We start from the raw sequence: 24,858 nt of genomic DNA on the forward strand, positions 1-24,858 counted from the left end.
AGCTTAAGTTCCCATCACTTCCTTTCTAGCCACAGAGAGTCAGCATTAAGGGTGAACTTACCTAAGATTCCCTGGTCTGCTTTACAAAGGCTATTTTCTACAAAAATAAATGTTAAATCCCTTTTGTGAATTAGTCTATGTACTAAAATACACTTCAGAACTAAGCAGTATCTCAGCTCTCAAAGACTGTGAGGCCGGAAGACAAACTGACAGTTTTATAAAACACAGCCTCCCTTGTGTCCACACCTGGCTTCTCCATTCCCTTCAAAACACATGCTGGCATTTCCAGACTTGGTCCAAACTTCTGACAACACTGAAAATGTTTAAAATGATATTAACACAGGCACATCCCAAGTTAAAACAAGTACCTATTGATTGTCATGACAGACTGACTTCTTTAAACAGGGAGATCAATCTAACAGAGCCTCACACCCACACATGTAGAAATGATGGGTAACACTTAATACACGCCAGTTTTTTGGCCAAGCCCAATATCCAGTGAAGGGAACCAGAAGCAGTGGTAGCCCATGAGGCTCTGGTTGAGCTTCAACATCCTCCAGAGCAGGGGGTGGGGCTCTGGGCTGCTTAAGGGCAGAGCAAGGCTATATGGAACTTGACTCCTGCACAACGTGCAGAAATTCAGAAGAGCCCTTTTTATGGAAGGGAACTGGGAAGCCTGTGTGCGTGTCGGAGGACACAGGAACTGTGTCCAGGGACATGTGGGCACTGGAAGAGCTTTCCAAGAATGTGAGCTCCTAGGCCTGGCCTGTACCAGGCAGGGGGAGTCCAGGCTGAAAAATCATTGAAACTGCACGCCCCCAGCACTTAGAACAAGCGCTTTCCAGGGGACATTCATGAAAAACCAGGACATATGGGATTTCTAAGGCAAAAAGCAGCCTTTGTGAATATGAGCTCACATTAAACATTTTAAGGTATCAATTATAAAATTAGAAACCACAGAGGAGTTCCCTTCATGGTGCAGCAGATATGAATCCAACTAGTATCCATGAGGATGCAGGTTTGATCCCTGGCCTTGCTCAGTGGGTCAGGGATCTGGCACTGCCGTGAGCTATAGTGTAGGTCACAGACACAGCTTAGACCCCTAGCTTGGGAACCTCCATTAGCAGTGGATGCGGCCCTAAAAAGCAAAAAAAAAAAAAAAGAAAAGGAAAGGAAAGGAAAGGAAAAAATGAGAAACCACATAAAGAAAAGAATCAGGGAGACCTAGAAAAACTAGTGGAAGAATTAGCACTCAAAGAACTAGAAATAATCTGAAATAAATTACAAAATAAGTACCTTTTAAATATAGATAATAGAGTCCACTTAGAAAGGAAAAGCAGAAGATTCAAGAAGCAAGGACGAGCAAAAAAAAAATGTATAAATAGCTTGACCGATCTGTAAAAGTTTAATATTGGAGGTTTTTTTTTTTTTTTGTCTTTTTGCTATTTCTTTGGGCCACTCCCGCGGCATATGGAGGTTCCCAGGCTAGGGGTCTAATCAGTGCTGTAGCCACTGGCCTACACCAGAGCCACAGCAACGCGGGATCCGAGCCGCATCTACAACCTACACCACAGCTCACGGCAACGCCGGATCCTTAACCCACTGAGCAAAAGGGCAGGGACCGAACCCGCAACCTCATGGTTCCTAGTCGGATTCGTTAACCACTGCACCACAACGGGAACTCCGGATTAAAGAAAAATTTAATCTATCCAGCAGAAGTCAAGAAAGGTGGGAAAAAAACAGGAATTTTAAGAAGCATTGTAACAAAACAGAGGTTGAAGACGAGAAATAAAAAGATGGAAACAGATATACCAGACAAAATACACTTTGAAACAATGGGGCAAAGAGACTTGTTACTTTAAAAGAAACTATTTCACTTGGAGGGTAACAATCCACTAAGGCAGGAGACTCTCACAAGATGGACAGACCCAGGCCAGTCAGAGCCGGAAGTCAATGGAAATATCAGAAATGAGAACTGGGAGGAACAGACCTGAGCCAAGGGACAGGAGCTAGGAATCTGCACCAGAGAGAGAGGGGAGCCACATGTTACAACACTAAAACACCAACACAAACTCAGCAGCCAGAGTGCCCTGACCAGAGGCCGGTGGGAGGGGGCAACAGCCGCCCAAGCACTCCTAGCACACTGGAGACTATGAATCTAAAATGCGCGGCAGTCAGGTTTCCAAAAAAGATCCAAAAAGTCTCTATGGCCAACTTTAGCAACTGTATAAAACTGCTACCTGACTGCATTCATCAGCTCTGGTGCATGTTATGTAATACAATATTTTTTAATACATACACAACTTCTCCCCAGTCTTACTGAGGAACAGCAGCCCATCACAGCATGAAGTGCTGCAGGAACTGGGAACCGACACCACAGCAGGTCCGGCTCCTCACCATTACAGACACCACAGAGAAGAGAACACAAATTTCTCCTGAGGACACAGTGCCTATGCATGCGCGTTACCTCTTAGGGTTTTTCTCAACAACTATTAGTTGGGTCTATGTGCGCCGAGCACTGTCCACTTCCTGCCCCCAAGGGGGTGGGGGGTGATGACAGACGACGACTATAAACAGGGACGCATTCAGCACATCAGGTGCCAGAGTGCTAGACAGGGCAGCAGAGTGGGCTGAAGGACGCCAGAGCACTGGGTGCATCCAACTTCCATGGGGTCTGCGGCCATTGCCTCACCACTTCTTCAGCTGTCCTCCAGTGCCCGCAAGGCCAGGTCCTCATTAGCATCCAAACCGATCCCACGTCGCTGTTCAGATCTCCACATAGTCTGTCACTGCGCCTGGCTCCAAGCAAAACCGATCACACGGTCCAGGGCAGCGGTTCCTGCACACGGACACTCAGGTCCCCGCCGGGAATGACAGACCACACTGTTTCTCCAAGCGACACCAAAAAGGCTCAAGAATAACATCCAACACTCCAATCACCTGGAATAATCACTGCATCTGGTTCTATTTCTTAGTCTCTTTTTCAAACCAGTTCTGTCAAGTAACTTTTCAGAACGTCCCAAACTAACATCCATCAGCAATTACAGTAAAGCCTGACCCTCAAGACGTAATCTTGAAGCAACCTCTCCCTCTTTTCAGAGGGACACTTTTTTGGAGGAGGAAAAGCAAGCCTTGTTTTATATGAGGGCTCAGGGTCTTACCTGTGTTAGATTTAAAAGTTCATCCCAACCAAAGGGGGGAAAACCCCCACAGAGTTGAAGAGCCAAGAAACACAGAAAATAACCAGAGAGCACAAGCATTAGCAAGAATTTATACTCCAGACTACAAGGAACATCTACAGAAACTGGTAAAGACATTCAAAACAAGAGAAAATGGGCAGGAAACATGAACAAGCGTTCAGAGAGGAGGGAACCAGAACGGCTAACAGACGCATCAAGATGCTCGGCATCGCAGTAATCCGAGCACACCAGTCACAACTAACTTCACATGCAAGAAGCGAGCAGACAGTTTACTAGCAAGTGTCAGCAACAAGTAGGGAACTCTCATAGATTTCTCTTGGGAACTTCAATAAGCATTCTGGCACAACCTAACCAGGATAAAAGGACATTTACTGCAAAACACGGTGTCTGCTACGGCTACATCACAGACCCTTTATGAGTCAGAAAAGGAATCTAACGGTGTGGCCTCTGTACAGGCCCTGAGTCCACTCACAGGAATACTGTTCCCTGGTCTAATCCTGCCAGCCCTTCTGGAGCCCAGCCTCCCAGAAGGCTCTCCGCAGCCTGGCCAATGCTGGGCTGCCCTCACCAGTGCCTCCCAAGCCTGTCTGAACACTGGACTCAGAGCCCAAACGACACCACGTGCCAGCAAGATCATGGGCTCTGGGAAGGACACACACTAGGTAATTCCAGTGAGCCTCTCACAATGCAGCCACCTCAGATCCTACTGCGTCCTCACATCTGCTAAAAAAACATGGTCTGCTTAGGGACAGGTTCAAAAGCCTTGTTAGTGGGACATAGTGAAATGCAGAAGATTAATGACACAGCTTCTCAGGCAGGGGTAACTTGGTGAAGTGTGGACACAAGTGGCTGTCACAAGTGAGGGAAGGAGACACTGCTGACACTAGTGTGAAGACAGAGGGACACTGCGAAGGCCCCCACACTGCACGGACAGCCTCCACCCACAGCAAGGCCACCCGGTCTGAAATGTCACTGGTGCCACAGCAGAAAATCCTGGGCCTGCGGCAAGTACCACAGAGCTGTGACTGAAAATGACATCAAACGGCACTGAAGCAGACAGGAAAAAAGGACGGAAAGTTTCTAACAAGAGAACTTCTACCAATCACACGCCTGTTCCACGCCCTGGCAAAGTACACTGCTGGGCTGGGCCAGCAAGCACACCCCCGTGGGAGGGTGGGAGAAGGCCTCCCCCCGCCCCCCCAACACACACCACAGCCGAGACACAACCACCACACTTTGCCAGAGCAAACAACACAGTAACTGTGAGTCCCTGTGGTTAAACCAACACCCGTCATCCTGGAGAGCGGCTCTGCTTTTCTGTTAGCACCCTCCTCGCCGCCCCTCACGTGCTCCCTAATCTTCATTATGTCAGTTCTGACACCACTCACAACCAAGACAAGACACTACTCGTATAGCTGAGGCTGTTACTAAGGCTGTAATCTGTAATCATCCGCCGAGATTTAAAAAGTACTGATGCGTGGCTGTGTCCTCCCCCCACTCAATGCTGAGTTAGCTGGTCTGGGGAGGGGGGAACAGGACCTGGCACCGGGGTGCAATTAGAATCCCCAGAGTTAATCCAATGTGCATCCAGGGTTGAGAGCCTCTGTCCTAGAGAGGTCTGAAAGCCAACCAACCTCGACCTGAGTTCTTTCACTTCCAGAAAGTGGGTGACTGTAGAAGAGAAATGTTTTTGTTGAGCAAAGGGTCTTCAGGTACAGAAAAGGGAAAAGAATATGAACATGGTACTTTCCCGGTACCTCAAACTACACAACAGAAATCAGCTGGAAAGTAGGGTATAATGTTATACTTTGCTTACAAACATCATAGCAAGTGCCTCTAAAACAACACAAATAATTTTAAATTCTAGAATAAGACGATATTAAGAGCAGATACTTAGCTTGATTATAACAAATTTATTTTAGCCATATAACAGGTATTTCTAAGTTTAAATATCCTCACTAAAATGCCAGGTATGACAAGGACATGCTTAAAATAGTCACCTCGATCATGGGGGTCTCAGCAATGGCGGTGAGAACGACCCTGCTCGCCAAGGCTTCTGCTTGTACTACTGTTTCTGCATCTGCTGAAAACGGCCAAGAGGCAACACTGAAGATACATCTGAAAATCCCAGGATCAGAGGGTATGAAAAGCACTTTGATGTCTTCTGTGGCATGAGGTCTTACGATGACTTTATTCTTGAAAACCAAACAAGGATAAGCTGAAAGATCCACCTTAAAAAAAGAACCACACAGTCCATTAAGAAATTAACTTAAAAAAAGAAGTTAACTTAACATTGAAATCAAGAGGAACCAACTGGTTTAAGATACCTTGCCCTAGTCACCCAAACTACCAAAGCTAGACATTTCTTTTCCTCTTCAAAACTATCCAGGCCTCAGAAATCATTATATGTAAAGTACAAATAGTCAAAATTGTGAGGATGCACGAAAGTAAGTTATTCAATCTCACTTTTCTTGAAAAGGGCACCAAAAATGACAGCACCTCCTGGGCCCTGGACGACACCTTGGGTCCCTCCTCCTGGGCCTGGACAACCCCCATGGGTCCCTCCTCCCAAGCCTAGCTGTTCCCCTTGATCCTTCCTCCCGGGCCCTGGATGTCCCCCTGCGTCTCTCCCCCCAGGCGTGGACGTCGCCCTAGGTCTTTCCTCCTAGGGTTGCTATCACCCTGGGTCTGGGTCCCTCCTCGCAGGCCCAACATCACCCTGGGTCCCTCCTCCTGGGCCTGGACATCCCCGAGTCTCTCCTCCCAGGCTGGACATCACCCTGGGCCCTGGACTCTGGAGCTGGGTAACAGAGGTTTAGACTGATCTCTGAGGTTCCTCATCAGGCCTCCGAGACCATGATTATAATGGACTCCCTCCCTCCTTACTATAAATAGGGATCTTTTCGACTCCCAGTTCCAGAGACAAAATTATCTCCTCCATGCTCCTGAAAAGGCCTCCGATCTCACCTCCTTCCACCCCAACCCTTCCTCCAGTCACCCTCGGGATCGGGACCAGAAAAGGGGAGGGACGTACATGGGGTCCAGGTGGTCACCAGCAGGTAAGAGGTGGGAGCTGACCTCTGCAAACACCTGCTGGCCGTGTGCCAGCCCACCTATTCACCAGGCTCACGTGGTGAGCAGGTATCACCGCAGGACAGCTAGAGTCTAGAACCTCAGGTGTCACCAATTGTGTGAGAGGTCCTGCTCCAGTGTTAAAACTGTGCTTCCAGGTATTTCAAAGATCACGTACGAACATGATAAGATAAATTACTCAAGAAGATGCCACTGACTAAATAAAGGCAGAGGTCCCAAAACTAACTTGTTTCTTTTTTGTTTTGGATAAATGACAGTAACTTATATTCAATCACGTTTAACAAAACCAATTAAGGAGAGACCAGAGACTCAGAGCTCCAGTCATCCTTTTATTTTTATTTACTTATTTATTTATTTTGCTTTTTAGGGCTGCAGCCATGGCATATGGAAGTTCCCAAGCTAGGGGATGAATCAGGGCTACAGCTACCAGCCTACACCACAGCCATACAACGCAGGATCCAGGCCATGTCTGTGACCTACATCACAGCTCACGGCACCGCTGGATCCTTAACCCACTGAGTGAGGCCAGGAATCGAACTGCATCCTCATGGATATTAGCTGGATTTGCTTCTGCTGTGCCACAACAGAACTCCCTCCAATCATCCTTTTAAACAACAACACTAATGGAGTTCTTGTCGTGGCTTAGCAGTTAATGAACCTGACTAGTATCCACGAGGAGGTGGGTTCATTTCCTGGCCTTGCTCAGTGAGTTAAGGATCCAGCGTTGCTGTGAGCTGTGGTGTAGGTCGCAGATGTGGCTCTGATCCCGCATTGCTGTGGCTCTTTGTAGGCTGGCAGCTACAGCTCCGATTGGACCCCTAGCCTGGGAACCTCTATATGCCGCGGGTACGGCCCTGAAAAGACAAAAGAGAAAATAAATAAATAAATAAACAACAAGACTAGAAGCACATTCACATGAATTTGGAAATAAGTTAATGATATATAATGATTCATTAATATAACAACTTATGGAAACGGAGCCAAACATTCAGATTTCATTTCTTATACAGGAAGTACCACAAAAAAGGGAACCAAGAAAATGATCCTGCTGCAATGACTCTATGTAAGGTGTGTGTAGGGGGAGCCAGGGTCCGCAGTGTAAGCGAAATACTAGGGACTGGGAAGGGAAACCCAGCACGGTGGCAATGCAACAATCAGCTCCAAGGGAAGGACACGTGAGCTTACCTTCTCGCCATTGACGCTGACGCTGAGAACCCCGACGCTGACCTGCAGCCAGCGGTCAGTGGGGTTCAGTACGCTGAGGTAGGTCTGAGAAGCGATGCCAACACAGCAAGCATGTGGGAACTTCAACTCCTCAGGCACGCTCACAGTCCCTGCGGAGAGGCAGGGCAGAGTCAAACGCCCACCCGACCCCCAGCCTGAAGCACACTGGTTACATGGAAGTTCTCACACAAGGCTGCCTGTGTATACCTGGGCCCTAGATTTAAACAGAAGTTGCTAACACGGTATACGCCTCAGTGCAGGCAGCTCAGTAACTTTTTCCTGCTGCATCCAGCTCGTGAGGAAAAGCAAAATTGATCAAATTCAACAATTTACAGCTAATCAACTTGTAGATGTTACTGCCAATCAGTAACCTCTTCCCTCTTTCTCCTATAAATAGAAGCCACTGTCTAATGTAATGAGAAATGACAGAAGCTTTCACCAGCTTTGTACATCCTCACGCAGTTTTCATGGAGTTAGTTTCCTCCAGAAGACAAAGGGCAAAGACCGCACTTCAGTGGTGGTGAGCACTGCCAAGAGAGCAGAGCACCCCAATCTGCTTATGAGGGGGGACTGCTGGCACAGGTGCCAGATGGCTGGGCTCCCTCTGATGGAGGGTGTGCAGTCTCCCAACACCCAGGTACCACTCCCAAAAGACTTAGACACTGGCGGGGACTCATCCTTTAAGGAGGGCCTGTGAACCAGACATCTCCTCACAGAGATAACAACAGGACTCCTCTCTTCAAGCATAAGACAGAAACAGAGAGACAAAGGCACTGGGAGTTTTACCTGCCTAAGCTTTTATGGTTTTCTAAGACCACGCAGGGACCCCTGCACAGAAGTGTTACGGTCTATGTTCCAAAGTCAGGATAAAGAGAAAGGCTTACAAGAAATTCACGCTAATCAACATCTCCTTGAAATGAACGAGTTTTATGGTCCCAACCGAGAAAGGTGAATTTTTAAACAGCAGTAATCAGTAGGCAGCAACAGAGAAAAAGCCTCTTACCAAATCCTGTCACTGCTCCTGAGTCCCAAGATTCAATGCCACAGCTGGTGGCAGCAGCCTGTGCAGGAAAAGGCTTTGCTGTACTCAAGAGGCTCTGACTCACAGCACTCGGGTACAGGTCACAGAGGGAGACGGCACCCATCCAGCCTGAGCCAACACTCTGTCCCAGACAGATGCCCATGGGTGCCACGCTCCGAATGTGCTCCCCTGTGATGGCAGGGTGACAGCCTCCTGAGCACCCACAGACCATGGTGCTCTGTGGCAGGGTTCCCGGGTATGGCTGGGCAAAGGGCATTGGGGCTGGTGGGGGATGTTGTGTTGTGAGTGTGGGTGCCACAGGCTGCGTCTCGGGAGCAGAGCCACCTGCTGAGGCCATCTGGTGACAGCCCTGGCCACCTGACACGTCTTCAGGGGTTCCCCTCCCAGCCGCACCCACAGGCGCCTGGCGGGATGCGGGCAGGCGGAGTGCGGCCGGGGGTTGGAGGCCCGGGTGGCTCAGAAGAGCCGGGCTGAGCCGGTCCTCCTCACGGGGGCCTGAGGGCACACCCAGTACACTGGCTTCCGACAGGTCTTCAGATCTGGAGCAAAGCTCTGAACTGGATCTCAAGCGAGGTTTTCCTCTTTCAGGTCTGCTATTCAGAGAAGTGGTCTCAGTCACATGCTCCGGACCCAAGCTCTTCTGGGTGATGTACACTAATGCTCCTTTTGCTCGACTTTGAAATGGCCTTTCTTCTCTAAACCTATCCACAGCTGGCTCCTGAGATGGAAGTGGACTGGCCTGAATAATCGTGGTGCTCAGCTCAGTGGTGATATCGCTCTGTGTGACAAAAAAATGCTTAGATGTGATCCACAGACAACCTGTGTTACAAATACACAGCCCACTAATCGGCTCTCGAGTCACGAATCTACACAAAATCACCTCTCTGAAAAAGAGATGTCTTATACCAAGAAAAGCAGTTTTGCAGCAGTAAAATGCAGGATTACAAGCTGGAAAATCTGCATTCAATGTTTTACAGAAATCCTGATGAGGAGGTATATACCATTTACGGGGCCAGAAACCGTGCTTGTTTGACAACTTCAGCAACAGGCTGAGAAACAGCCCAGCAGAGGCGGCCTGCACTGCATACTCACAACAGGCAGCTCACTGGAAACAGGATACTGTTACCTTCACAACATACCCAGGTCATCACAACTAGCTTCTCCCTGCCCCCATCCAGTCTCAGACCTCTCTGCCTCCTTCCCGCCCCCATGGCCACAACCTTGGTCTGAGCCTGAGCCTGAGCCGCCGCCGCTGCCACCACCAAATGAGTCCAACAGCCTAGGCTCAAATCATCCTGATCTAACTCGCCCCAGCACATCCTCTGTTGCAACAAGCTTTTGAAACATCAACACAGACCGTGTCTACTCCTCCTGGACAGCCTCTGAACTCCAGAACTGTACATCCATGATGTTGTGTGTGGCCCTCCTCTTCCTCCATTTCCAGGGCAGCCATTCTGAACTTCCTGGGGTCCCTCAAAGCAGTGTGCACTCTTTGGTCCCTGCCTCTCCTAGGCCTAATTCCAATCAGTCCTCCCACCAAGCTCTGCTGGACATGCCCCTGGTCTGACTGCCCCCAACCCTAACCTCCCAAATCCATCAGCACATCTCACTGCCTGGCATATCTCTGCCCCCAGACTCAGACTGAGGGCTTACTGAGGGCAGATGCTGACACATCTATACCTGCAGGGCCCACCAGCACAAGCAGCTGCCTCTCTCTCTCACACAGACACACTTTAAAGGTGAAAGAGCAATAGAGCTCTTCAGGCTGACTTCAGTCTTCATCCTAAAACTCGAGCACCAGGAGCCTGAGTAGAGAGATAGTAGAGGGTGCCCACCTTGCGGTCCTCAAGGCCACGATCTGAGGCTGTGGTGGGCCACGAGCTGTCCCGCTCAGATACATAGGTCAACCTGCTCACACTTGATTGTGGGCACATCAGCTGGGATGACTCCCTCTCACCAGGGGGCACCTGTGGACAAGCTGCTGAACCAGAAGACTCCAGGGCACACCTGGAAGAGAGAACAACTGCACCTACACCATCTACACTGATAGAAAATCCTTCCTTCTTGCCTACAACCCTTCCTCCTGCACTCTGTCCCAGGTGCCATTTATAACTCAACCATGACTCATTCTTTTTCCCTTTAATTATCTAAAACTTTAGGAGTTCCCGCTGTGGCTCAGCAGTTGGCAAACCCGACTAGCATCCATGAGGACGCAGGTTCGATCCCTGGCCTTGCTCAGGGGGTTAAGGATCTGGGGTTGCCATGAGCTGTGGTGTAGGTTGCAGATGCAGCTCAGAATCTGCGTTGCTGTGGCTACAGCTCCGATTCGACCGCTAGCCTGGGAACCTTCATATGCCGTGAGTGCGGCCCTAAAAAAAAAAACTTTAAATTATAGCCCTACTAAATGAAGTATCTGGTAAGCTACTGACAGAAAAAAGCATCGGGGCAATTTCATTAATAAATCCCATATATAGGAGTTGCCATTGTGGCTCAGCAGTAATAAACCCCACTAGTATCCTTGAGGATATCCATTCAATCCCTTACCTCACTCAGTAGATTAAGGATACAATGTTGCTATGAGCTGTGGTGTAGGTCACAGATGCTGCTAAGATCCCTTGCTGCTGTGGCTGTAGCACAGGCCAGCAGCTGTGGCTTTGATTCTCCCCTAGCCTGGGAACTTTCACATGCTAAGGTGTGGCCCTAAAAAGGAAAAATAACAACAAAAAAACTCCCAACCCCTTCCCCCCAAAAAACCCAGAAAATTACTTTGCTGGTGAGCCCTAAAACATTCTTATTCCCCACCTGGTGATTCCTTTTTTTATTCCTTTTTAGGGCCACACCTTCAGCATACAGAGTTTCTAGGCTAGGGGTCAAATCAGAGCTGCAGTTGCCGGCCTAAGCCACAGCAACGCAGGATCCTTAACCTACTAAGTGAAGCCATGGATCGAACCTGAGTCCTCTTGTATACTAGCCGGTTTTGTTACCACTGAGCCATGACAGGAACTCCCCACACGTGGTACTTTCACTTCCAGATACCTATCCTGAGGAAATCAATGAAAACACAGAGAAAATTTTATGAACAGAGTTGTTCATTTCAGTATCCTTAAATGGTGCAAAAATAAGAGTAAAATATAGTAACACCAATATCCACCAGGAGTACCAAATAAACAGTGACAGAGTCATTATGCAGTCTGTAACATGGCTGATTTTCTCTTAAATGCAGGGAATTATTATAATAAGTGCAAAATGCAGAGTAGAAATTTGCATAGGAAAAAATGGCTTGAAAGAAATTCACAAAGTATTTATAGTGGCTACCTTTGAGAACTGAACCTATAGATGATTCATCTTCTCCTTTATATTCTTTTCCATTTTCCTAGACTGAGCATGTATTTTTATTACTATTTAAAAAACAAAAACGTAAGTACCTACCCTGACAAACTTGTTCCAGAAATTTCGCTAGGAGAAGAATGACTCAGTGGAGACGTGGATGGTCGGAAGCTATCCTGGTCGTCCTCTGAGCCAAGTCCACCGTGCTCAGGAGAAGAATTTTTCACATCTATCAGAAAGTGTATCTTTCCGTGAGAAGAGAAAAAAAAAAAAAAAAAAAAAAAAAAACCACCCTGTAATTTTGTGAATGTGACCAATTACCCGTGACACTTACCAATACTTTTTGGTGATGTTACGGAATGGTTTTCAAAAGTCACATGCTTCTCACTGTTGCTCATCTCACTGGCATGCTCACTCTGCCTCTGACATCCCCTGCTCTTCTGTCTCACTTCACACTCCTCCGACAGCCAAAGTGAAGCCACCCTGGCGTTTCTCACTGATGCGAAGCCATCAGAGCCTAGAGCTGGTGCCAAGGCAGTGTCTCCACCATCCCCAGCATCTGGGGCTTTGTGCTCAACAGAATGTGTCTTCACATCGACTCCAGCACCCCCTCTCATATTTGTAAGAACTGAATTTGAAGAGTTCACTGTCCTCAATGAGGCCTGGTTCGAGCTTGCTCCATTTTCGCCATAAAAAGCAGCTGCCAGACCTTGTGGCTCCCTTACACTTATGCTAGCAGTGCCCATGTCCACTGCATGGATGTCACGTGTAGTCTGTTCTTTGGACAAAGATAAATCCCAAATATCAGACACACCAGCTCTTGAGAGGTCTCCTGGTCCACCTTCACATCTACTGATTTCTGTTTTCTGAAGGTACTTCTCCATGTCAAACGTGCTGGATCCATTACTTTTTTCCAGATCGTGAGGTAAGAAGTGAGACACAGTGGGACTGAGCTCTTGTTTACCATCTTCATGCAAAGCCTTCTCTCTGGTTTTATTGGAAAGTGCCTTGATCATGGCAGCCAGCTGGGAGGGATCTGCGCTAACAGACGCGTCTGCAATGGCCGAAGCAATGGTGCTGATTCTGAGCACAGAGTCACCAGCACGAGGCAGCTCGCTTCTGCCTCTCTGGGGTTTGCTGTCTGAGGTGAAAGTGTCCTAGAAATGAGAAAATTGATAACAGATAAATTTATTACTTCGGTTCCATAGACATGTACCTAATGTTTAATCTTTTTTTTCTTTGTGTTTAATGTTTTTAGGGCCACACCCGTGGCATATGGACATTCCCAGGCTAGGAGTCAAATCCAAGCTGTAACTGCTGGCCTACGCCACAGCCACAGAAACATGGGATTCGAGCTGTGTCTTCAACCTATACCACAGATCATGGCAACACCAGATCCTTAACCCACTGAGCTAGGCCAGGGATTGAACCTGAGTCCTCATAGATACTAGTCAGATTCATTTCCTCTGAGTTATGATGGGAACTCCAAGAAAGATAATACTAAAATAAAGTTTCGAACAATTTAAGAAGGAATCTAACAAATAATATGTAGACATCTCTGCACACACACACAAAAAATAATAAAATATGAAGAGAAATTAGAACCTAAATGGAGAGATGTGTGATTTTCACAGATTAGAAGATTTAATATTATAAAAAATCAATTTTACTGCTCTATAGATTACATGAAACCCCAATTTAAAGCCCAGCCGGGCTGCGGGGTGGCTGTGGAAGACAATCTGACCTAAAATATACATGGTAACTCAGAGTGACAGGAACAGCCAAGATACTTTTAAAGACAAATAAAAGGAGATTTGTTCCACTAGATATCAAGACTTATTACAAAACTGTAATATTCTAACATCGTCACAATGACATAAGATAGATCCCAAATGTCCATCACAGTAGAATGGATTTATCAACTGCAAAATATTCGTATCATACAGCAATGAAAATAAGCTACTAGGAGCTCCATCATGTACAGCGGAAATGAATCTGACTAGGAACCATGAGGTTGTGGGTTCGATCCCTGGCCTTGCTCAGTGGGTTAAGGAGCCAGCGTTGCCATGAGCTGTGGTGTAGGTCACAGATGCGGCTTGGATCTGGTGTTGCTGTGGCTGTGGTATAGGCCGTGGCTGCAGCTCTGATTCAACACCTAGCCTGGGAATCTCCATATGCCGCAGGTACAGCATGTGGAGCCCTAAAAAAGACAAAAGACCAAAAAAAAAAAAAAAAAAAACTTCTCATACTTGCATTTCACAAACAGTAACCAAAAAAAAGAAAGAAAAATATATGCCACTAGATGATTTCCTGTCTGTAAAGTTCAAACATGGGTGAAATTGATATCAGGTAGAGGTCAGACAGGAGGAAAAAGTGTTGTCGGGGCAGGGTGGCTCTGGGCTGTTGGCAGTGCTCTCTGACCTGGGTGTACATGGGTGTCTGAGTTGTGATAATTCACTGACCCTGAGTTGTTTTTTGTTTTTTTGGCCACACCTGCAGCATGCAGAAATTCCAGGGCCAGGGATCAAACCCATGCCACAGCAGCAACCCAAGCCATAGCCAGATCTTTAGGTCGCTGGTTCACAAGAGAACTCTATCCTAAGTTTGTTTCATAAACTCCTTTGAGGTGTTCCGTTGTGGCTCAGTGGTTAATGAATCCGACTAGGAACCATGAGGTTGTGGGTTCAATCCCTGGCCTTGCTCAGTGGGTTAAGGATCTGGTGTTGCCGTGAGCTGTGGTGTAGGCCAGCGGCTACAGCTCCAATTCGACCTCTAGCCTAGGAACCTCCATATACCGCAAGAGTGGCCCTAGAAAAGGTGAAAAGACAAAAAAATAATAATAAAAAATAAACTGCTTTGAATGTTAACTGTACACTGATAAAACTTTCAAGAAAACCTATGGGAGTTCCTGTCATGGCTCAGCGGAAACAAATCTGACTAGCATCCATGAGGACACAAGTTTGATCCCTGGCCTCACTCAGTGGGTTAAGGATTCGCCACTGCCGTGAACTGTGGTGTAGGTTACAGACTTGGCTCGGATCTAGCGTTGCTATGGCTGTGGTGTAGGCCATCGGCATCCCTAGCCTGGGAATGTTCACATGCGGCAAGTGCAGCCCTAAAAAGACCAAAAAACAAACAAACAAAAAAACCTGTAATAAACTGAATTTTAAAAAACTCCATGTTATGCATTTTTTACATGTGACCCTTACTTTGATCTTGTACAAGAATTATGATAATGCTGTGCTTTCCTTGCTCAAAGGCTTAAAGATACCTCTGTTTTCCTTTTACTGGCAGTTAAAGTCACATCATTTTCATCCACTTGTGAAATATTCTCCAGTTCTTCAGCCTCAAGTGTAACTGAGCCTTCACTTAGTTGTGCCTTTAAATCTCCTGTAGAAAATATACAGTATTCAACACACATCTATAAACTACTTCACAAAAACCATCTGTGGGATAAGGACCACTAAACATAACTGCTAAGCAAGACATCTTTGTACCCCCAAATATCAGTCACCCTCACAAAAACTGTTTAAATGTACAGTCACTAGGACAAAGAACCATAGCATTATTAATTCCGCTCAAGTCTAAACTTTGAAGAATGTGGATTTTCATATCTTCCATGCAAAATACTGACAAGCTCATTTAGTACTTTTCAACTGGAAATATTTCACAAATACACAAGCTGAATTAAAAAAGGAGTACATCGGAGTTCCAGTTGTGGCGCAACAGAAACGAATCTGACTAGGAACCGTGAGGTGGCGGGTTCCATCCCTGGCCTCACTCAGTGTGTTAAGGATCTGGTGTTGCCATGAGCTGTGGTGTAGTTCACAGATGTGGCTTGGATCTGGCATTGCTGTTGCTCTGGCGTAGGCCAGCAGCAACAGCTCTGATTAGACTGCTAGCCTGGGAACCTCCACATGCCATAGGTGGGGCCCTAAAAGGAAAAAAGACACCCCCCCCAAAAAAAACAAAAAACAAACAAAAAAAACCAGAGTACCTCTTGAAAATAACAGAAAACCAACTGATTACATATATAGTCTCTTTATGCCAGCCCCTCTGGTGGAATACACGCTCTTTCAGGACAATTTTACGGTAGGTAGCACTAGGCATTACACTACTGAAAAGTAGCTGCTTAATACTCTATATTAACCAAGAAGAGTCTGACTTTAAATATTCATCACAGATATTTATCATATTCAGACTATCACAGTCCAAATCTCAAAGCTCCTCTTTAAAAGTCTACCTAAATAATAAATAGCTATAATTCATTGACTCAGTAGTTTAATAAGCTAAAGTTAACCTAACTGCTTGAACAAATTACATTTATTTTGGTTTTTACAAAACCATTTAGGTGAATTTGGGCTGATCTGTTTTAGATTTTAGATTGAGAAAGCAATGTAAATTTTAGATTGAGAAAGCAATGTAAGGTTACATAAAAATCAAAACGGTAACTAATAAGGAAAACATTCAAAGCGGCATATACAATTTTTCCTCATAAACATGATCATATGGCCACTGATTTAAAAGTTAAAAAGTTACTAAAAACTTCATTTAATCCATTACCTGCAAATAGACTGTGATTAAGATGAACCATTTCTTTTTCAAATTACTTCTTGATAAGTCTGATTTTCTTATTAGAGCAACAGGTTCTCTCTTCTCTGGTGATCTAATAAAATAACCAAATGATGGCTACAAAATAAACATGTAAGTTATTTATTTAGTTTTCATTTGTTTTTGAGAAATTCTAGACTATTTTATTCTAATATCCAGTAACCTAGCTAAAATGATTTTGACAAAGGAATTCTGATTTTTTCCCTTTAAATATAAATTACTAGAAATTGGAGTTGCTGCTGTCGCTGAGTGGTAATGAACCTGACTAGTATCCGTGAGGACGCAGGTTTGATCCCTGGTCTTGCTCAGTGGGTTAAGGATCCTGGGCTGCCATGAGCTGTGGTGTAGGTCACAGATGTGGCTTGGATCTGGCACTGCTGTGGTGTAGACCAGCAGCTGCAGCTCCGATTTGACCCCTAGCCTGTGAACTTATATATGCTGCAAGTGCAGCCCTAAAAAAAAAACAACAAAAAAAAAAACTGAATAAACAAATTACTAGAAATAAACTTTACAAGTCCAGAGATCTTTTATTTCCTTACTGCAAGGTATCTTGAATCATCAGGAGAAATACTGTCAAATAACCTGTCTTAAGGAATTCAAATTGAAACAACACTGTTCCTTCAGTAATTATTACTGAGCCTTACTGTGTGTCAGGCACTGTTATTAATCACCAGTGACAAGTCAGTGAGAAAAAAGATAAGATTTCTTGCCTTCCTGGAAGTTACAATACTCTCAAGTGTATTTTATTTTATATGATAAATACATCCTCGCAAGTCCGTGTTAAGATTAGGTACGTTTCTACTGCTGTGGCTGAGAGTTCAAGGACTTGCTCAAGGGCAGGGAATCCCCCCACTCCCCAGCCCCTGTCCTCCCTCCAGAGATCTCACTTGACAAACCTGAAATAGAAATTTGCTAAATGCACTCAATTTTCAACTGATCTTCACATGGGAATTTCTTCCCTTGACCCAGCAACTTGAACCAAGGACCATCTCAAAACTAATACAAAAAGGAAATTCCAAAAGACGAATCCATCACCCCACTGCCCAGTGTTTGGTCCAACTGTTCTGAAACGAACTCAGTCATTCCAAAACTTGCCTCATAATGTCAACCATCAGTCCAGGCAGAAAAATCTGCCTCTAAATATTTACTCTCATTTTTTAATTCACTGCACAGATAGGACCCACAGAGTTCAGTTTCCAACTTTTCTGTAAGTCAGCTGAGTCCTAACCCCAAAGCGGTTTCCATCCCACCTGGAGTGAGACCCAGTTTGCATGCACACCCCTCCGAGAGCATCATGTCCCTCCAGGGACTCACTGATAGGCACACAGACCGGACCTCTAGGAAACCCTCAAGTTAGACTTTTCCTGTTCCCGTCCTGCCATTCGACCCCTGCCTGCACGTGTCTCCTGTGCTCAGCCTCTGCCTGCTTCTCCTCCAGGGCCTGGGCCTTCTCCACCGAGGTTCCTGTCACACCTGGAGACAGGCTGGCGTCGCCATCTGCTCCAATCACTTCTCCCCGGTTGCCAGAGATGAACCCCAGCCCTGGGACCTTACCCTCATCTTCTATCATCAAGCCCTCCGCCCCTCACAGGAGCTGCCAGCTACTCCCTGCTTCTCCACAGGCCGCCCCAGCCCTGCCTCCAGGCCTCCCCCCACTGTCCCCACCCTGGGGCCCATCCAGCACCTCCTCAGACCCCGCCCTGACCCCCCCCAGCCCAAGCAGCTACCACTAGCCCAAGCAGCTACAACCAGCACTACCACTTGCATTGAACACTTTTATATGTACTGTCTTTAGACCAGGGCTTAAACAGTGAAACTTTGAGTTCTTCCCACAAGCAATGACACAACAGCAACCAACAAAACAGCAACCAGATACTATAAAACTCTTAGAGGAAAACACAGGCCAAATACTCTCCGATATAAACCACAGCAACATCTTCTCAGATCCACCTCATAGAGTAATGACAACAGAAACAAAAGTAAACAAACGGGACTTAATTAAACTTAAGTTTCTGCACAGCAAAGGAATCCCTAAACAAAATAAAAGGACAACCCACAGAATGGGAGAAAATGTTTGCAAATGAAACAACTGACAAGGGATTAATCTCTAATACCTCAATACCAAAAAAAAAACCAAAACAACCACATCAAAAAATGGACAGAAGATCTAAACAGACAATTCTCCAAAGAAGACATACAGATAGGCAAAAAAACACATGAAAAGATATTCAACATCACTCATTATTAGAGAAATGCAAATCAGAATCACTAAGAGGTACCATGTTACACCAGCCAGAATGGCCATCATCCAAGAGTCTACAAACAGTAAGTGCTGGAGAGGGTGTGGAGAAAAAGGAACCCTATTGTACTGCTGGTAGGATTGTAAATTGGTGCAACCACTGTGGAAAACAGTATGGAGATTCCTCAGAAAACTAAAAATAGAACTACCATTTGACCCAGCAATCCCACTCCTGGGCATCAATCCAGAGAAAACCATGACTCGAAAAGACACATGTACTCCGATGTTCACTGCAGCACTATTTTCAATAGCCAAGACATGGAAACAACCTAAATGTCCATTGACAGATGAGTGGATAAAGAAGATGAGATATATATACACAGCCATTAAAGGGAAAGAAGAAATGGCATTTTTAGCAACATGGATGGACCTAGAAATTATCATGCTAAGCGAAGTCAGACAATGAGACACTAACATCAAATGCTATCACTTACATGTGAAATCTGAAAAAAGGACACAACGAACTTTGCAGGACTGATACTGACTCAGAGACTTTGAAAAACTGGTTTCCAAATGAGACAGGTTGGGAGGTGGGGAGATGTGCTGGGGCTTTGGGATGGAAATGCCATAAAATTTGGTTTTGATGATCACTGTACAACTATAAATGTAACTGAGTAATAAAAAAAGAAACAAACAAACAAAAAAACCCTAACAAAATAGCAATTGAGAGGGGCAGGACCCTGGAAGCATGGTTGCTGTGCCACCCGCTCTCCGTACACCATCACATCAATCCCAAGACCTTACAGAACAGTATTTCATTCGAGAAATGGGGAAATGAAGGCACAGAGGAGTCAGTACACTGCTCAATGGCACAGAACCGCTCAAAGGTAGAGCGAGGACCGCAGTCAGGAAATGGCCGACTGTACAAACAAGGCTCTACCAATACCCGACCACATCCCCCAGGTACCGCACTCCAAAGACACCTTCATAACCTTCGAAACTCAAGGGATGCACACCCCATACTCACTCTTTTCACATTGTAACCTCCACCAAGGCAACCAAGAGCTTCAGACCTTTGAGCAAAGAATTCTCCCAAAGACAGACGTCGGTAACTGGCGTCATCTCTGTCCAAATCAGACGTGCTAAGTGACCTCCTCAACAGACTGTAATTGGCTGAAGCCCCCCAGGAAGTATCCCCCAAGGCCTCTGAGGTGTTCTGGACACCCACACTTTCGCCCTATAAAAAAAGGTATCGTTTCAGTTCACTTCTCTAGCAAGCTTTCCTTCTGCTGTCCTAACACACATAGAAATAAAAGTTTAACTAGGAAAATTTACATATTTAATTTTTTTTAAAATTTGGACAGATTCAAGCTTAAGCAGTTAACAAACGTAATGAAGTCCAGGAGAGATATTAATTTTTAACACTGGAGTTATAATATGCATTGTTTTAATATATTGCTTAGTCAAATGCTGTCATTAATATAAATCTTTAGAAAGAAGTACATCTTCAATAAAAACGAATAGCATTACCTCATTTGAAGACATGGCTAAAACCAATGGAAATATCTTTGAAGTCTATTAAGGCAATTTTAGGTGAACTGAACATTATTTCAGTATACCAGCTATTCTTCAATTAATAATTTAGAGTAAGAAGGAAAAGGCAGAAATTGTCTGAACACAAAAAATACCAACACTCACTAAATATCTATTCAGAAAGAAATGAACATTTGTCTACATTTAAATGCAAAAAAATCCTAAGTTTTGATTAATGTCAATAAAATACAAACCTGCATAAATTGGTGCTCTTTATTAAATTCTTCTTCATCATGTGCAATCAAATCCAATGCGTCAGCTGAAAAAAAAGTTTATGTAATTTTATATTATACTAATATCTAATTCAATACTAGTGTAGAAATATAACTTAGGAAAAGGAAATATTGAAGCAATACAATTGAAAAAACGATGTGAAAGCTTCTGTCACACAATTGCTACATCTGTATTAAACACACAGAGGAGTTCCTGTTGTGGCTCATTGGAAATGAATCCGAATAGTACCCATGAAGACTCGGGTTTGATCCCTGGCCTCACTTAGTGGGTTAAAGGATCTGGCATTGTTCTGAGCTGTGGTGTAGGTCTCAGATGAGTCTTGGATCCTGCATTGCTGTGGCTGTGGTGGAGGCCAGCAGTTGCAGCTCCCACTTAACTCCTAGCCTGGGAACTTTCATATGCCTTGGGTGTAGCTCTAAAAAAGCAAAAACAAAACAAAACAAAACAAAAACACAAGAGTCTGTCCTTCTGACACTCTTGGTAACCTAACTGATTTCACCAAGTGCTAATCTGCCCTAACTTATTAAATGGGCTTAACATGTAAGTTTCTTATTTTTAAAAGATTCAAATTAGGATTTCCCATTGTGACTCAGCAGGTTAAGAACCCAACTAGTGTCCATGAGGATCCGGGTTCGATCCCTAGTCTCACTCAGTGGGTTAAGGATCGGACATTGCCCCAAGATACAGTGTAGGTCTCATATCCAGTGCTGCTGTGGCTGTGGTATATGGAGGCTGGCAGCTGCAGCGCCAATTCAACCCCTAGCCTGGGAACTTCCGTATGCTGCATCACAGCCCTAAAAAGCAAACAAACAAACCCCAAACCAAAACACCAGTGCTCTAAAATGTAAAGAATCAACCAACCAAATCTAATAGCCAGAAGAAGAGAAAATAACAAATCAGCCTATGGGGTGGCCCTGGAAGGCAGGTAGGTATGCATGAATCAGCCAAGAAGATAACCCAGAAAAACTTACTTTAATGAGTTAACATATCTTTTGTGGGTTGTTTTTTTTTTTTTTGTCTTTTTCTAGGGCCACACCCAAGGCATATGGAATTTCCGAGGCTAGGGTTCTAATCGGAGCTGTAGCTGCTGGCCTACACCACAGCCATAGCAATGCTGGATTACAGCCACATCTTCGACCTACACCACAGCTCACAGCAACACTGGATCCTTAACCCACTGAGCGACGCCAGGGATCAAACCCACAACGCATGATTCCTAGTCTTGGATTCGTTAACCACTGAGCCATAACAGGAACTCCTAACATATTTTTAAAGTCATTATGTAAACAGCTCCAAACTCTTTTTTAGTATACTCCTGAGTACTTTATCTCTGAATTTTTAAGACATGATTAAGGAACTCTACAGCAACCACATATGCTCGTCAGAAATCACTCAGATTATAAAAAAGTAGAACTTCATTTCTCATAAGATCCTATGCCTAATTCTTTGCCAGATTTAAGCATTAGTCCTTTCAAATGCCACAGCTGTTAATTTTTCTTTGGCCATGCCCACAGCATGTGGCAGTTCCTGGGCCAGGGACAGAAGTGGCACCACAGCATCGATCAGAGGCATTTCAGTGACAATGCTGGAGCCTTAAACTGCTGGGACACAAGGGAACTCCTTTTTTAATTTTTAAAAAATGTTTGAGGAGAAATAGTTAAGTAAATTTTCATTTAAAACTACCTTGAGGAGTTCCCGTCGTGGTGCAGTGGTTAATGGATCCGACTAGGAACCATGAGGTCGCGGGTTCGATCCCTGCCCTTGCTCAGTGGGTTAACGATCCGGCATTGCCGTGAGCTGTGGTGTAGGTTGCAGACACGGCTCGGATCCTGTGTTGCTGTGGCTCTGGCGTAGGCCAGGGGCTGCAGCTCTGATTAGACCCATAGCCTGGGAACCTCCATATGCCGCGGGAGCGGCCCAAAGAAATAGCAAAAAAGACCAAAAAAAAAAGACAAAAAAAAAAAAAAAAAAAAAAAAAACTACCTTGATATTATACAATTATACCCTTGGTCCAATCTTCCTGTTCTGAATATCTCTCTTTACATTTTCAAAATTCCCTTCTCCTTCCTATATGAAGCCTCCCCCAGCCTGATTCCCCGTTAACTCAGTTCATCATTTCTTCGCTCCATCAAACTTTTCCATGATTTTTGTAGTCATTTTCTCTATTTCCTCTCCACCCATGCTAGTCATCCTTTCCTACCTGGCACTGCTCATTCGTGAGACAAGCATGGTCTCATGAAATCCCTCCATTATCTATTTTATTTATTTTATTTATTTATTTGTCTTTTTGCCTTTTCTAGGGCTGCTCCTGAGTCATATGGAGGTTCCCAGGCTATGGGTCTAATTGGGGCTGTAGCTGCTGGCCTACACCAGAGCCACAGCACACGACCTGCAACCTACACCCCACAGCTCACGGCAACACCTGATCCCCAACCCACCGAGCAAGGCCAGGGATTGAACCCGCAACCTCATGGTTCCTAGTCGGATTTGTTAACCACTGAGCCACGATGGGAACTATTTTATTTTTTTCCTTTAATAGTAACAGGTCCATATGGTTCAAATTGCAGAAGGTAATGTGTATTATGCTTCAATAAAGAGTTTTGGAAGCTAACTGAATGATATAATAGGGAATATGACATATGGAAGGCTCCCCTCATCACTGTCCCCTCCCACGTGGTGCCTAAATTCCCACACTGTTTGAACTCACCCAGTTTTTTAGTTCAAGTAGCTAGGGATGCCTGTAAAGTTTCTTTTTGAAAAACCTTTCCCCTATATGTATTTAAAAATATGTGTGCCTTCCTCTCTTCTCCCAACGTCTATGCAGAACATTCCATGTGCTTTTTTTTTTTTTTTTTTTTGCTTTTTAAGGGCCACACCCAAGGCAGGTGGAGGTTCCCAGGCTAGGGACCAAATCGGAGCTGCTGCCAGCCTACACCACAGCCATGCCAGATCCTAGCTGCGTCTGCGACTTACACTACAGCTCACGGCAACGCGGGATTCTTAACCCACTGAGTGAGGCCAGGGGTTGAACCTGCAATCTCGTGGTTCCTAGTCGGATTTGTTTCCACTGTGCCATTACAGGAACTCCTGCATGTGCTCTTCTATGTCTTAAATTTTCAATAATTTTTTTGGTGACCACTCCCTTATCAGAACTAAAAAGCTCCTTTTCTCTTTTTCATGGCCGCAGAGTATTTCCTTGTGTGGCTGTGTCTTATTTAACCAGCTCCCCATTTGTACACCTACCTTGCTTCCAATCTACTGTATGATAAGCAATGTGCACAGAGATGCCATACGTCCGCATAGGAGGAGCTGCAGAACTATTCCTAGGGAACTGATCTTTTATTTCTTTTTCTATACATGGTTTACATCCTTTGCCCAATTCAGTACTGAGTAGTTGATCATCTTCTTACTGCTTATTAAAACTACTTATAGGAGTTCCTGTCGTGGCTCGTGGTTAGTGAACCTGACTAGCATCCCTGGCCTCGATCAGTGGGTTAAGGATCCAGCGTTGCTGTGAGCTGTGGTGTAGGTCGCAGATGTGGCTCAGATCCTGCATTGCTGTGGCTCTGGTGTAGGCTGGCAGCTACAGCTCCAACTGGACCCCTAGCCTGGGAATATCCATATGTTGTGGGTGCAGCCCTAAAAAGACAAAAACACACACACAAAAAACTATTTATATACTGGGAATTAAGCCTCAATCTGTACTACGAAATGCAACTATCTTTTCTCAGCTTGATCATTAATTTTTAAAACCTTTTTACCAAAGTGTAATATATACACAAAATGTGTATTATTGTATCACTGTAGTTATTATAACGACTAACATTTTATTACTGTAGAGTGTATTTAAGTGTATAACTCAATGGATTTTCACAAGCTGAACACATCTGTGTTGCCAGATCAAAAACAAAACACCCTGGTACCCACAAGACCCGGAGCTTCCTTCCCGTCACTGCACACCCACCCAGGGGAGCCACCACCCTAACCTCCTTTGCAGAGCTGACTACATATAAAACATGTGTTCTTAGTTAGCCTTATTCCTTATGCCATTCAACATATTTGTGAAATTCATCCACGTTGCAGCCAGTAGCTAGACATCATTCTCATTGCCACACAGCATTTCAGAGTGGGAATAAAAACAAGCCAGTCCAAGGTCAACAGGAATTGGGAGTTTCTAGTTTGGGACTGACACTATAGTGCTGCTATAGACACTGTAATGAAGGTCTTTTGGTCAATATGCACATCCTCAACACTGGGTCTACATACTCAGGTGTAGCATTACTGGGTCACAAAGT

At 45.0% G+C, this 24,858-nt stretch overlaps 1 protein-coding gene across 1 annotated transcript in view; it reads right to left on the reverse strand.

The window, feature by feature from the left end:
• The window catches only part of CEP192 (centrosomal protein 192), a 122,241-nt gene that overhangs the window by 36,173 nt on the left and 61,210 nt on the right, over nt 1-24,858 (reverse strand). The window contains 11 exon segments of the mRNA XM_021096019.1: nt 5,201-5,431; nt 7,479-7,627; nt 8,521-9,337; nt 10,395-10,566; nt 11,989-12,115; nt 12,221-13,043; nt 15,158-15,276; nt 16,450-16,491; nt 16,494-16,575; nt 19,764-19,973; nt 20,524-20,588. Of these exon segments, the coding sequence (XP_020951678.1) occupies nt 5,201-5,431; nt 7,479-7,627; nt 8,521-9,337; nt 10,395-10,566; nt 11,989-12,115; nt 12,221-13,043; nt 15,158-15,276; nt 16,450-16,491; nt 16,494-16,575; nt 19,764-19,973; nt 20,524-20,588 (2,837 nt within the window).

The sequence above is a fragment of the Sus scrofa genome, chromosome 6, assembly GCF_000003025.6.
Source record: "Sus scrofa isolate TJ Tabasco breed Duroc chromosome 6, Sscrofa11.1, whole genome shotgun sequence".
In the NCBI taxonomy this organism is placed as follows: domain Eukaryota; kingdom Metazoa; phylum Chordata; class Mammalia; order Artiodactyla; family Suidae; genus Sus; species Sus scrofa.